This window comes from Trachurus japonicus, chromosome 8 (assembly GCF_045865225.1).
Source record: "Trachurus japonicus isolate A0001 chromosome 8, Traja_1.0".
In the NCBI taxonomy this organism is placed as follows: Eukaryota; Metazoa; Chordata; class Actinopteri; order Carangiformes; family Carangidae; genus Trachurus; species Trachurus japonicus.
Genome location: NC_140914.1, coordinates 7,526,834 through 7,541,941, shown reverse-complemented (window position 1 = coordinate 7,541,941; position 15,108 = coordinate 7,526,834). Strand labels below are relative to the sequence as shown.

The following is a 15,108-nucleotide window of genomic DNA, read 5'->3' as shown; positions in this document are numbered from 1 at the left end:
GTTTTGAAACTGTTGAACGCACCGCAAAACCGTTCGGTAAAGTGTCGTCCTTGTTTCAGAGGTCACCTCAGAGTATAGTTAAAGTAAACAGAGAATCAGCCCATAAAAGCTGAGAGCTTCTCTCATGTGTTTTATGATGTTGATTTTACATGCGCTGCCGTGACATTAAGATAACGCGTTTTCACTGCTAAAGCAACACGAGCGCTCTGGAGGGAAACAAGGAGGGAAACAAAACCCAGAGCGTGAGCTGAGCTGTTACTGTCTAGATGTTAGGAGGAGCTCACATCTGTTTCCTTCACTGTTACTGGACAACAAAACAATATAAACAAACTACTGCAAGGAAATAAAAAGATGCTTCGCATAAAAAGACTTTTTAGGCTTTATACAAGAGCAAAAATCTCTTACAGCTAAATATATTATGTACTGTAGGAGCTGTTCTTATGTTCCCACAGTCCAGTGCCTCCACATGTGTTGATATGGTAGCTACATAATAGGAACAGTGACTTTTTGACCTACAGGCATCTTCAGCCATCCAGAGCAGTTGCCAGTGAACTAATGGAGGCTGTTAACCTGCTACAACAAAGTCTTCAAGTAAAATCACGGCTCAGCTGGAAACAAGAAGCTGCTTTTGTCATTGTTGTGTGTGTGTATTAACCAGATATTCATAAAGAAATCAAATTATCCATGATTTCAAAGACAAAACAGCAGACACTGGAGGGAAGTTCAAACTTTGTGATGCTGGTATCACCTGATGACCCTAAGTTTTCCCTGGTTACACTTTGAGAAATACTTAAATTAAATAAATGAATAAACTCTTACTTTATCTAGGATGCTGAAATGAGACCTATTTAGATTAAAGTACTGGTTCTTCTACTTCAGCAAAGGATCTGTAACTGGGTCAGTGTCGTTGTGTGATGTGTTTTTCTGACAGCGGGGAGTCCGTGGAGCCTCACTCTGGTAAGGTAAGTGAACTTTCACAAAACCACCAGAGCAATAAATCTGGGGCTCCTCCATCCAGCTTCTTTTTTTCTCTGCTTACTCCATCCCTCCTCAGCCCTAATCAACCCTCAGAGCCTGGGTAAGACCGGCAAAAGTCACCCCTTCCCACCCGCCCCCCCACCCCACCAGCCCTACATGACAATGGTACCAGCAGTTACCCAGGAAACAAGCCTTTCATTAGCTGTGTGATAAAAAAGACGTATTCCTCGTCTCTTCCCCGTCCACTTTTTTTCACTTCTTGGTTGTTGATAAGCTTCAGAGCCGACCCCCAGCTCCCAGCAGCTCCCAGCAGCTCCCAGTCCAACCTTCATTTTGTGATACTTTCTCCAGTTGAATACCAGTGAAGTCGTGGGGGCAACTAGATACTGATACTGTCATCAGTTTTCACAAGGATAAACCATTAAATCCATAAAAACATATCTGAAAACCCATGGTATGAAGTCTTTAAACATCTTGTTTAAAGTGATAGTTGGACATTTTGGCAAATTGGCCCATTGCCATAATCTGTATAGTGTTAGGAGTAGGCTTGTTACCTTTATTTTTCGGTGCAAGCTATTTTTAGAAGAGCGATGAGCTGCTCAGAGCTACGTTATGGAGGCTAATGGGATTTCTTGGTTTCCCTCATCAAACTCATCAAATACACAATCCAACAACTCCAAAATGCTCTGGTGGACAAGTTGTGACCTGCACATTCACCACGCTATGAGATAATAACAGAACGTTATGAGACAGAGTTGTTTTAGAGGTAAATGCAGAGACTGCTTGCTGAAAAACTGCCCCCGACAGAAACGTGCATCAGTGGTTTTGCATGAATTTACCTCTAAAACAACTCTGTCTGGTAACATTCTGTTATTATCTCATAGCGTGGTGAATGTGCAGGTCAGATCCCTTTAATAGTTGAGAACCTTAGAAATTCTGAGTTTATGGAGATATTAAACAGCAAATCACATCAGAGAAAATGGAAACAAAGAAGGTGCTAGCCTCATATCAAAACATATTTTAATGCACACACTCAAAAGGGACACAGTGACTCGTGCAGACTTGACGTGGGACTGTTCACTGTTTTAGAAAGTGAACATGATACCCGATAGAAATGCTGAATCAATGAATGTAAAAAATATTAAATATGGGCACAAAATGTCAAAACACCGGTGTCGGTATCAGTCCTCCATAGCTCCCATCAGTTGAACTCCATGACTGTCCCAGCCACGTTGGGTGTTGGTGTTTAGCACTTTCAGTTTGCAGCGTTTCATGGCTGGAACAAGCAGTGAGGGTTAGCGTTTCACCAGGAGGCTCCTCTTACCTGCAGCCGTCAGCAGGGCCAGGGAATAATACCTGCATCAGGTTACCACGGGCCTCTCATCTAACCAGCCTGCCACATTATGATTATGAGCCCTGCAATCCAGCTGGAGAGACAGGGTCCAGCAGGTACTGGCTGTCCAGGGGGGCCTGCAGGGAGCTGAAGCTGGGGGGGGAAGGGGGAACGTCAGGACTCCTCTAGGAAAAAAAGCTCTCTGGCTGGGCATGAAGATGCAGGATCCTGCCTTTCCAGCAGAGTGTTGGGTGTCCATCATACAGCGGTGTAGCGTTACAACACTTTATCTTTGCCTTTCATCTCTGAGCCATCGTTACCTCACCAGTGACCACAGACCCGCTGACAGACAGCCACGTCTGTCCACGACCCCGGGGGGACGGCGGCTTCTTAAATTCTACGTATTTGCATTTGATTACTGCGGCTATTCATCTGAACTCTCTGAACGCGAGCCACCTTGCTAATCTGCGGCAGGGTCAGAGAGAGACGGTGTGGTCTACGGCGGGGCAGACAGGCGGTGATATATGGGGCCGTGGGACACTTGTCCCTGTTAGACCCCACACCGACCCAATGAGGGACCACAGATCCAAGCGCTATGGGGAACAAGAGTCTGACTGAGCACAGACAAAGCCCTGAAAGAGAAACCCAGCCACCCCCTGCTACTATTACCCATCCACTGCCTGATCACAGCAAGAGCCCCAAAGAGATGAGCAGGAAAAGACCAACGTAAATCTCACACACAGGCACAGTAAAGCAGAGGGGGAAGAGGTGGGGGGAAGAGCAAAGGGAGGAAAACAGTGCTCCAGCCATGTTCGCAGCTCTGTGAGACTTAAAATGGTTTATAATGTGAAATATGTTCACCATCTCAGGAGATTCAGAGAAGTGATCTAAGTTTGGAGACAATGTGGGACTGACTGAATCCTGAACTATAAGAAGGGATTAAACACTGTGGCCCAAATGACATGACTTCAGATTTACTGGATAGAAGATTTGTTGTTGTTGTTTTTCGTTCAGTGAATTTGGACGAATAGATCAGGGTGTCGTCAGCATATCAAGAAACATCCAGTCGTTTAGCTCAAAGACGTTTCATTTGAACTAAATTCTGACATTTTGTCAGTAAATTCTGACCTTTCATTTAACTTTCTGTTTACCTAGTTTAACCCTTTTGGCTTAGCTTGTTAGCATTAGCATGCTAGCATTTGCTAATTGCTGCTGAGAGCTCAAAGTACACAGGTGGAAGTTTTGCAGGTATTACATCACAAATTTTGACCGGATGACGATGCTAAAGGAAAAGTCAGATGGCCACCAAAGTTATTGCAGTTCATCCTGAGGGGAACAAAAATATCTTGGAGTAAATTTCATGATAATCCATCTCTAATAACAATAAAAATGGCAACCTCATGGCAATGCTAATGGAAGGGTCAGAGGTACGGGAAGTCATGTAAATGTAAAGTTATTTCACTTTATGTACTTTGAATATTTGAATAAAGACAATCCAACCAATGTGATGCAGAAAATGTGACATCTTGACAGGCAACTTCCAGTAAGTCTTATTTTTTTATTGTCAAAGAGAAGTGGAAAATAAAATAAAAACAGCATAGTAAAAGGATGCATACAGTGTCTCTGACTTTACAGAACCAATCATGAGGTAAGACGCCATTATTGTAGTTTATCAATGTTATTTGATCAAGAAGAGCTAATACACAAAGGCTTTGTGGTTGCTTTGTTTTCTTTCTCCAGTCAGACACCTCATAAAACACATAACTGCGAAACTGGTTTGTCTAAAGTAAACTTCATGATACACTCCTACAACTGAATGTAAAATATAACAGGTATCACTGTACATTGATTGCACTTTCACACAATTTAGAGGAAAACACGAGCGATTATTGCATCTATGACGTTAAGGCTCTACTTGTGGAGTGATTTGGTTTAGTAAGTCCACATCCAACGACACGTCCGTGCTATGTTAGATCTTTTTTCCCCGTCACTCTCAAATCTCCCTCATTTTCACCAATACAAAAACAACACATTTCCTCCTCATCATGAAAAAAAAAAAAAAAAAAACACAGCCTCTTTAACACTGCCACCCCGTCGACTCCCAAGTGTTGTTCTTGGCACATAGAAGGTCAGGTATTCATTGACGAGGCACCGCAGCCTCTCTCAAGTGAACATTTTAACTTCTTAATAGTTCTTTGTTGGAGAATTAAGCCTCAAGCTGTTTTTTGTGTTCATTTAAACTTTGAAGACAAGAAGCTCAGGTGTGCCCTCCACTTCGCTTTACATCTACTGTTCAGCTAGAAAGGATCAAAGGAAGCTGCTACTAAGAACTACAAGAAATATTAACGATATGCTGATATGAAAAAAAAAGAGTTCTCTGTTTCAAACATATCCTGCATGTTTATCATTATTATTATTAATCTCATTAGACTGGTCCTAGTTATTTTTGAAAAATGCATACAGAGAATAGTTAGTACCAAAAACCCCACGCAAAATTAAGCTAAAAGCTAATTCAGTAAATCACTCCTACACCAAACATCATTTGGCAAATATCTCATCATGTGTCATCATTGTAGTGCTGCCGTCTCAGTCTGTTCAACAAGTCTCAGCCACAAGTGTGTTTTGACTCTAAATGCATGAAATGTCAATAAACACCACAACTTAAACCTGCCCATAAATCCTCCTCTTAATGCATGAACACACACTTTTAACAACGTAAACAGAGACCACGTTGTTTCTCTCCTAAAGGCCTGGTCACACCGGTGCAAGTGGAAGAACTTGGTTTATTGTGTTGTGTATTTGTATTGTATTGCTAATAAGTGAAACCAGATGCAAACAGTCTATTGGCCCTTTTCCACCAGCACTACCCGACTTGACTCGACTCTACTCATTGTTTTATTTTGCTTTTTTCCACTAGGGTTAGTACCTGGTACCTGGTACTTTTTTTTTTATAACGCCTCAGCCGAGGTCCCAAGCGAGCAGAGCCGATAAAATGTGATGTCAACCGACTGCCGGCCACTGATTAACCAGAGGGTGTCGTCACTGGCAGAGTTGCGAGCATGATGTCTGACACAAGAATATATTTTAGACTGTTTGAGACTGTTGTTATTCTTTCACACGAGTTAAATGGCTGCTGCACAGGAAACCACACCAGGAGGTGCAATCGAGTGAGTTTGGAGCTGACGAGAGGATTGAACAAAGAGAGCTAGACGGAGCGGACAACCTCACCCACGTTGAGGAGGAAGTATGAATTACTCTGTTGTAATGGAAATGTAACTTTAACCGAGTCAAGCCTGGTATGCTGTAACTGTGTAGTGGAAATGGGCCATATATCGGCTATAAAATTGAGCAAATGTTTTTTAATTTGGGGTTTCCTGCAGCAGCGAATGTTCGTTAGTGTTTCTCCTGCTGGTTTCCCACTTTACTTCTTTCACATTTTCTAAGCGGCTCTATCATTATAGTAATCATTAGCCTTGCTGCAATTGGAAGCTCTAGTCAACAGTGTCTTGTACTATAACGCTATTTGAGCTGCGGAGGGTTATTTAGCTGCAGTACCGTGGTTGGCCACAGGGATGAGTTGGCAAAGTCTTATCCAGTTCGTTAGCTTTTCTCTCTTCAGTAAAACTCATAATTGAGTGGAATGATTACAGTCGTGAGAGTTGATGGATAGTCCATGGATGGGATAGACATGGGTTAATGTCAGCGCCACCTGCTGGTGTGATCAGGCCTTTATTCTGAAACCTTGTTTGTGTTTTTGTCATGTTGTGATTCACCAACAGTCGGCACAGTTCAGTTTTCCCTGTTGATGTGGTGATGATGTGAGCTGCTGCTGTAGGTTGTGGCATCTTTGTTCAGGAGACGTCGGGAGTCTTTGTAGTTCCTGCATGAATCAAAAACGTAAATGTCTAAAAATACAACTTGAAAAGGAAAACAAGGGCTGATCGAGTGTAAAAAAAAAAACAATAACAAGTCTCTTATTCCTCAGTGTCACTGTGAAGAGTTTTCAGGGTGAAGGAGCAACTATTCCTCAAAGGAGGGTGTCGATCCGTGTGCTGGGGTCTCCACCTAATGAGTCTCCGAGGTCAAACAGCTGGTCCAGGTTGACTGTGGAGCTACAGAGGAAATCGTTGCGGCCTTGTTCCTCCTCTTCGGGCCAGGGGCTCTCCAGGAAGGCCGTGGCCAGGAAGGTCTCCTCGTCAAAGTCCGACACGTCATTACTCCGTTGGGTCTCCACCAGCACGTGGATGTCCGCCGTCCCTGCGGGAGCTTCGACGGGGGAGATGTGAGTCCCCCGCACCGTCAGGTCCTCCTCTTTCATGATGGGACTCAGCGGTTCTCCTCCGTCCAGACTGAGCTCTCCGCTCAGGGCCGAGTCCAGCAGGGCGTCCCAGTCGAAGTCGCCCTTCAGAGGTCCGATCTCCTTCTGCTCGTCCACGGAGAGCAGCGGGGAGCTGGAGCGCCGGGGGGCTTTGGCGGCGCCGCCTCTGACCGACTGTTTCCTCTTGAGCCCGATTCTTCCCCGGACCACGGGCCACGACCCCAGCATGGTCCCCTCGGCCAGATGCGGATCCCAGTTCTGGTCGGCGCCGGTTGCCTCTTCGAACTCCCGGAGCAGCCGCTGGGACTCGGGGTTGATGCTCAGGCCGATCTGACCCCCCATGGGGCCGCAGGGGCCTCGGGACTGGGGCTGGAGGTTCACCCGGAGCCGGTTCTGCAGGGCCGGGTTGATCTGGACCGGCGGCATCCGTCTCTTCTTGTAGGCGCCGCTCAGGAGGCGCTCGGCGTACTGAGGGTCGATCTTCCAGAACCCGCCCTTCCCCGGCTCGTCCTTCTGCCGCGGCACCTTGATGAAGCACTTGTTGAGCGACAAATTGTGGCGGATGGAGTTCTGCAAACACAGATTTTACACATTTACCTCCTTTAAACTGACAGATATATCACATTAAAGCAGAAGTAAGCAGAATGTTTGTGTTAATCTAAGTCTTAAATAGTTATATCTTCCGACAGCAATCACTTATATAGAGTGTTTGGTCTGAAACACGGGTCTGTCAGTCCCTCTGCTCTGCTGTAAGCCCAGGAGAAAACTTTCCTTGTATCCTACAACCTTTATCCAATGAGGAGAGAGAACGGCATAAAGGGGCGGTCCTCTCTGTGTGTGCAGCCAAGGGATGCGTGTGAATGTGGTGACGTAGGAACGAGGGCGGGGACTGCTAACTCCATCGGCTGACAAGAAGTTAGCCAAAACGACCGGATCGCTTATTTCTGCTTTAATGCACTATGCACCGTTACATCCACCCTGCTGCCCCCCTCCCCCTTTCTTTCTCCTGCCTCATCCCCTGAAGTCTAAGTCGAGTTGTGACCTGCTGACCTTTGTTAAATATTATCTGCTCCATGTTCGGCCTTACAATAACAGAACGCTCTGAAATGTCTGAGCCAGACGCTGAAACACGGGAGTACAGCTAACGGCTCCATCAATCATTTATCCAGCAAAATTAAACTTTTCTTCAAAATTCCTGCACATTCATCAGGGGGGAATCTGCTGCTGCCCCCTCCTCCACCTTCCTCCATCGCTTCTCTTTGCTGAAGCAGAAAAACCAGGGAACCACATATGCATTTTTTAAAGGGTAATAGCGACTGTGTTTAAGGTTTTCTGAGAGGGTTTTAGTGCAGCTGGTGGAGGTGTTGTTGTCCCTCAGGAGTTATTAATTACACACAGCCAAGTCACTAATACTTCATCAGAGGGTGGCAGCGGGCCCAGAGCGCTCAGTCAGTGCTGCAGTGGATTCATTTAAAGTTTTTTTTTTTTAAAACCATGCAACCAAGCTGAGATTTGACCCCAGAAAACAGAAAGAGAGAGAGAGAAGAGAAGCCAATTACACACAGTGGAAATTGTGATGGAAATTAGCATCCTTTACATTTTGTATAAGTGTATTATGTGTCCAGTGTGTGTGTGTGTGTGTGTGTGTGTGTGTGTCTACCTGCCAGGTGGGGTCAGCGTGGCGGTAGTAGCAGAAGTTGTCAGTGATCCACTTGTAGATGCAGGACAGGGTGATCTTGCTCTTCTTGCTCGCCTGCATGGCCATGCAGATCAGCGTGGCGTACGAGTACGGCGGCTTGATGTGCGCGTTGGTCTTGTAGTCCACCTCGTCGGGGCAGTGACCGTGGGCCACTATCCCGGCGAGGGGAGGAGGAGGAGGGGGCGGCTGCATCCTGCTGTAGGCCGCCGCCGTGGGCTTCCCCGGGGTGAGGGGCATGCCGATGGAGGCGGGGTCTCCGGCCAGAGGCGAGGCCGGCGCGTCGGAGCCCATCAGCGGCCCGTGGTGGTGGTGGTGGTGGTGGTGGGCCTGCTGCGGCACGTTGGCACCGAGGATGGAGAACTCCTGCAGCCACTGCAGGCTGGTCAGGCTGTCGTCCAGGCTGTTGATGCTGCTGATGTTGTTGTTGTCAGTGCTGTGGATGCTGCCGCCGCTGTCCCGCTCCTCCGCCTGGGCCGCAGCGGTCACCACCTCCTCCTCCAGCCCCACCGAGCCTTCGGGCCAGGGGTCGGCGCAGCTCAGAGACAGCATGACTCTGTCCAGCTCCCTCTCTCTCCCTCTGTGTGTCTCCGCTCTCTTCTGTCACCCCAGCTCCTTCTACTCTCACACATTCAGTGAGAGACTGCTGCTGCCCCAGAGGTGCTCCACGGACAGGCTGGGGAAGTACAGAGACATGACATGACACTACGGCACTTTATGGTGCACTACTAGAGCACTTTTGAGCTGGACTATAACTTTTTTTATTCTTTTAACTTGTTATTAATTATTAATGTTGATTCTGTGGTGTTTTTTATTGTGTGAATGAGCAGCTGACCAACGTGTAGCTAATTTCCATCGGGATCAATAAAGTTGCATCCAATCTATTCTAATCTCCAATTCCTCCTCCTCCTCCTCCTCCTCTGCCACCGCCTGACAGGACCGAAAATATACACCCAGCGTCAACGAAGTGCGAAGAGGAACAGGACAATGATGCCTTATTTGAAAACAGAGGCCCTGTGTGTGCGTAAAGTGACAGACTCTCACGTCTGTGGATTTCAATTCTCATTCCCGTCTGTCACCTGGCTGCATGGAGCCATGAGAGAGGAGAAAACACTAGAAGTCTAACTTGTGGAAATCTAAAACCTCTCATCTGGTCGAGCTGCAGCTCTTTTCTCTCTCAGGTCACAGAACATTCCTGAAAAACTCCCGTTGCGCACTTGACGCGCACAGGAGCGCACTTAACGACCTGTGAGGCGCTCAGCCAATAGCAGGCGATTAAATCGTTAAAATAAAACTTAAAACATATATATTATTATATCAAATAAATAAATGTCAGATGCATTATATATGTGTATATTTTGTATTAAAACGTACTTATTAAATAGGCCTAAAGAATTATTCTAAGAGACAGGTTTAATTTGTCAAGTGCAGTGTTTAATGCTGGCTCGGAAGTTTCAGGTCTTTTGAACTCAGGTCAAATAGATTCAGGAGAATTTTTTTTTTTATCTACTCAGAATAAACATTAAACTCACCTTTCGTTGAGCTGTTGATCCGTTAAATCCCAAACGATCAGCCCCTGGATGAGCGTCCAGCCTCGGTCTGACCGCTCAGCACCTGTCGTCCACTGGTGACCGAGAGAAAAGTAGAAAAGAAAAAAAAAAGAAAGAAAGAAAGAGAGAAATTCCTGTGGAGGGATTTTGGCGCTGTGTCGGCCGCCTCTGCTCCTCGGTGAGGTCTTTACAGCGGGTGTCAGCGGGCTGCAGGATCCGTCGGGGAGGCAGTTTAATACCTGGTGCAGGAGGTTTGTCCAGCAACCATAGAAACGGTACACCCCCTTGTAAACAGCTTCCCGCTCCTCCATTGGCCTGCTGGTTTCTATAGCGCTTCATTTTTAATCACTCTCAAGTGAACTGTGCTGCAGGTTCTCAAGCTGAGGCCCGGGGACCCTGCAGGGCACCAGCTCACGTCTCTTTTATTCTTATTTAACTGAGATTTAACTCGATTAATTTGATAAAACACAGAACAGACTCTTGAGTAAAACTTGAGACATTGAACTACACATGACTTCATCACATTAAATACAGAGTTCAGGATTAAAGCAGTTTTGTCATTTGTCACTTTTCACATCTTCTCACATTTATACTGCAGAGTGAACATATTTACTTTTATCTGGGACCTCTCGCTGTTATTTGCATCATCAAAACCTGTGTATTTTTTGTAATTTGCACATTTTTTGAACTGTCATTTATCTGTTGTAATTTTCAGTTTGGCCTTGGTGTCTCGCACTCTCTGTTTCCACCTCTATTTAGCTCCATCCCTCTGCACCAACCACCGCCTGCATCACCTCCTTTCCTCTGCTGATAAACCGGCCTGCACTCCCTGCTCAAGAAACCAGTCGTCCCACCAGAAGCTGCCTCCATCGCCTCTTGTTGACTGATCAATCCCCATTATCCTATATTCCATGTTTTAACTGTTTTCTTGTCTGTACACAACATCTATGTCACGTCTGGATGAAGGATCCCTCCTCTGTCGCTCATCCTGAGTTTTTTCTCAGTTGATGTGAAGGTCAGAGGTCAGAAGATGCTGTTATGATGATGTGTAAAGCCCTTTGAGACAAAGCATTTGTAAAAAAATTGGCTATACAAATAAATGTGTCTTGTCATTTGTCTTTGTATTTTATGCATTCTAATTCAGCTACTATATAAATTATATTTTCTGTATCTTTCCTCTCGTGGTTTATGTGATGGCACTTCAGAGGGGCCTGACGCCGACACTGGGGGGTAAATTAAAATAACAAGACAGGTTACAGTAATATGTCTTAATTTACTTATCAATTTTGTGTTAATGTGAATTTACAGGGTAACTGACAGACACTGACTGTTTTAGAGGTCCGATTTTTCTTCTTCTCTAACCTTTTTTGGTAACACTTTATTTGACGCCTATCTCTATAACGCATTATAACCATACCTATAATGAGTTATAATGCAGTTATAGCACTGTATAACTATAGTTATAAACACTCATAAATGATCATAATGCTTTATAACAATAATCATACACATTATAAAGCATTTTATCATGACTTATAAGGTCAGGTATTATAATATGTTATAATTGTTAGTAACTTGCACATCGATAATGCATTATAAATATAGTTATAATGTGTTATAATTGGCTTATAAACGTGTATAACTATCATTATAAATTATCAGAAGACTTTATAACAATAAACATAACACATTATAGAGCATTATAACTCTATTATAATACTTGAACTTATAAGCCATTATAAAATGCTCTATGATGTGTTATGCTTATTGTTATAAAGTCTTATGATAATTTATGAGTGTTTATAATGAGAGTTATACACGTTTATAAGACAATTATAGCACATAACTATATTTATAATGCAATATCGATGTGTGTGTTACTAACAATTATAACGTAATAATACCTGACCTGTCATGATAAAATGCTTTATAGTGCGTTATAATCATTTATGAGTGTTTATAACTATAGTTATACAGTGCTATGACTGCATTATAACTCATTATAAGTATGGTTATACTGCGTTATAGAGATAGGTGTCATATAAAGTGTTACTCTTTTGGTATATTACTATTTGTGTAACAGCTCTGTAATTAAAATATTAAAACCTCTCACATGTTCGATAGATATTTTTCATATCAGTTGCCAGAGCTAATGCTTTAGTTGTTTTAGCTGCATATGGGTAACAGCAGCACGGTTTAAACAATAAACAAACATTTTACTTTGTGTTAAACGTTGAATTCACTGGATTAAAAGTCAGAGATGTTATAACCATCCTTCTCTCTCCGCTGATACTGACAACCATCAATAAATAAGCAAATATTTCCATCAGTAATCTACATTAGCAGAAGAATAAAGTCACAAAAAAGTGAAATATAAAAACCTCAAAAACTTACTTTAGTATTTAAGTAGTATAATTAGTATTTAAACCCAGCTCCACCTGCATCAGACGCTGTGGCACTTTGATATCAACACTTTACTTTTACTGTACTTCTTCTACTTCCCGTTCAGTGAACACACCACCGCTGCTCTGACCTTCACATGTGACCATGAGCAGCAGCGTCACCTCTGAATCCACTGGATCAGTGACAATATAAAAGTTGAACCCACTGTTTGGACTTACAGGGGAGTGTGTGTGTGTGTGTTTGGGGGGTGGGAGTGGGGGGGGGGGGGGGGTATGTGTGAAGGAATGCACTTTGTTCATAAGACAGGGAGGGAGAGAAAGGCGAAACAAAAAGGTTTGGCCCCTTGAACGTTGTATTAGTGTGGCTGAGTGGTTTCCTGAGGCCCCTCACAAAGACAACTGTAAAGCAATAAAAAGGCTTCCTCCTGCAGGCTGACGCAGAGCACCGAGCGCTGCCTGCAGTGACTCACACACACCTCTACACACACACACACACATTAGATTATTGTTATTGTTGTTGTGGTTGTGGTTGTGCAATGCAAAAACTCAAAATCTTTCCAAGAATATTTGTCTTATTTCTTGTCAAAATGTCTCATTTCTAGTCAAAGCTAAACTCTTTTCACTTAAAATAAGACTCATCACCTGAAAATGAAATTGTTTTTAGATAATTTTCTTTTTTTCAAACAAATTTTCACTTGAAATAAGTAGAAAAATCTGCCACTGAAAGCAAGTTTTTTTGTGCATGTAATAAGGAAGAAAAACTTTATCGACTATCACATTTTTCTACTTATTTCAAGTGAAAATGTGCTTGAAAGAAGTAAAACGTGTCTAAAAACAAGCTACTTATTAATGTGATGAGTCTTATTTTGAGTATAATGAGACTTGTTTTGACTAGAAATGACATTTTTGACTAGAAATAAGACAAATATTCTTGGTAAGATTTTGAGTTTTTGCAGTGTGTTAATTATGAATCAGGTGACGTGTGATGTAATGGTCTCTCTTATTTATTTACATACTATTTTCTCTGTCCTGAAACTTTGACAGGAATAGACACATCCCTTTACACCACTACAAACAACGTCTATACGTGTTGTGAGGTGAAGTCCGCTCACTGACTCAGCTTCAGTGCTGCTGCTCTGTGTCTTTGTGTCCTGTTGTTCCTCTCATCCTATTGTTCGAACCCTGACAGGTCTGAGCTCCAGACCAGACCAGACAGACTCCTTCATGTCAGAGGGAGGGCCGACCGGCCTCAGACGGACGTCGTCCTCTTTATCTCCGCCCACCTCCATCGCTGCACCTCCAGCAGGGGTCAGAGGTCAGCGAGGGAGCAGCCAACCACAGAAACCTCACAGAGCCGAGGGGTCAGGGAGAGCCGGACTTGACTCAGGACTCGCAGGGATTAAAGAGGAGAGACGATGCAGCTGGACTTGACTGAGCAGGACACACACACACACACACACACACACACACACACACACACACACACACACACACACACACAGGGTCAGATAATAAAATCAGTTCAATGCAATGCAAAAGTACATTAAAAGGCATTATGGGAAAAAAAGACACAAAAGATAAAGAATAAGATTAGATAATAAATATTCTTTATTCCACAAATGACCCAGGAACTCTGTCATGTTCACGGTTTTATGGATGAATCATTCAAATATTAATTATTTTTTAAAAAGTTAAAATTGAAGTTCATCATTTAAAATCTATTATAACCAGGTAAAAGGCCTCTGACAATGTTGAATATCAGCTGACTGTTTATATCCTGAATCCTTCACTGTCTTATTATTCTTTACAGAAACCAAATGAACAGAGAGAAAATGAAAGAGAGGAGGTGAGAGAAGCAAAAAATAATATCCTTGTTAATATCTCAGCTTAAAGCTGTTCAATTTTAATATCTATTCATTTTAGTCTGTAGCCATTACAATACTGAATGTAAATATGAACTGACAGCCTATAGTTATATTCATTATTTTTTACTTTTATTTTTCATATTTTTATACATATACTTTTATATTTCACCCTGCTAGCCATCAATGCACTTCATTCATAGGCATACTCAGTCAGGACCATACATAGTTGTTGAATAACTGAATGTCGGCACTGAGTGTTTATTGTTAGTTTATTGTCTGTCTTGTTTCTATGTGGTTGCACTTCAAGGTTTTAGCTTTTAATCTCGTTGTGCTGCTGCGCAATGACAAAATAATGATTCAGATAGCTTAAAAGTCTCAGTCAAAATAAAGTAGCCTAATGGTTTAATAACTGATCAATAATTACACATGCAAATCCCTCATTTGTTACAGTTGGTTTATATTTGAGGTGCAGTTCTTGAGTTGGACACATGGGGGCGCCACAAACCATTTAATCCAACATGTGACCTATTGTGACAGACTGAAACTGCAGCTGTAACTGGACTGAATACAACGTGTGTTAATGTATGTATTTGTCCATTATAACCAGTAAATAAAGATATTAAAGAAAAACACATGAAGCAGCTGTGTGGCTCCCGACATGATGTTGAAATCTACATAGTTGACTTGTTTTATCATTTCAGACTACAGACTTTTAAAGCTCTGATATGGTTATTTATTTGTTAGTTTACTGAACAGGAACAACAGAGATAAAGTCATGAATATCTCCCTGCAGGAATAACACAGGTGTCATGCAGGTTCACTAGCAACAACAACAAACAAAAACATTTATAAACTGAAAAACAGGATAAACAGTCAATGCATGTGTTTGTGCATTATCTGCATTATACATGACCATCATATAGGTGTGAGTGAGTATAAATACTGTATTTATATGCAGATTATATC

The 15,108-nt window shown here is 43.0% G+C and overlaps 1 protein-coding gene and 1 long non-coding RNA gene across 2 annotated transcripts; both read right to left on the bottom strand.

Annotated features, from left to right (window-relative positions):
* Nucleotides 1-3,855: 3,855 nt before the first annotated feature.
* Nucleotides 3,856-5,527, bottom strand: LOC146982507 (uncharacterized). The gene is made up of 3 exons (XR_015036263.1): nucleotides 5,429-5,527; nucleotides 5,267-5,377; nucleotides 3,856-5,197 (listed from the first exon to the last, which is right to left on the bottom strand). It is a non-coding gene; the product is annotated as an uncharacterized LOC146982507 (long non-coding RNA).
* A 7-nt stretch (nucleotides 5,528-5,534) lies between these two features.
* foxj1a (forkhead box J1a) lies at nucleotides 5,535-8,968 on the bottom strand. The gene is made up of 2 exons (XM_085783514.1): nucleotides 8,290-8,968; nucleotides 5,535-7,199 (listed from the first exon to the last, which is right to left on the bottom strand). Exons 1-2 carry the CDS (start codon nucleotides 8,875-8,877, stop codon nucleotides 6,339-6,341), a joined length of 1,449 nt encoding a protein of 482 aa, XP_085639640.1. The 5' UTR covers nucleotides 8,878-8,968; the 3' UTR covers nucleotides 5,535-6,338.
* Between the last annotated feature and the right edge of the window lie 6,140 nt (nucleotides 8,969-15,108).

Bases quoted from the DNA above. Each gene is read 5' to 3' on its own strand.
- foxj1a (XM_085783514.1), bottom strand. From the start codon at position 8,877: ATGCTGTCTCTGAGCTGCGCCGACCCCTGGCCCGAAGGCTCGGTGGGG. The intron at 7,200-8,289 runs GTAGACACACAC...CTGTGTTTGCAG, and splicing joins ACGCTGACCCCACCTGGCAG to AACTCCATCCGCCACAATTT.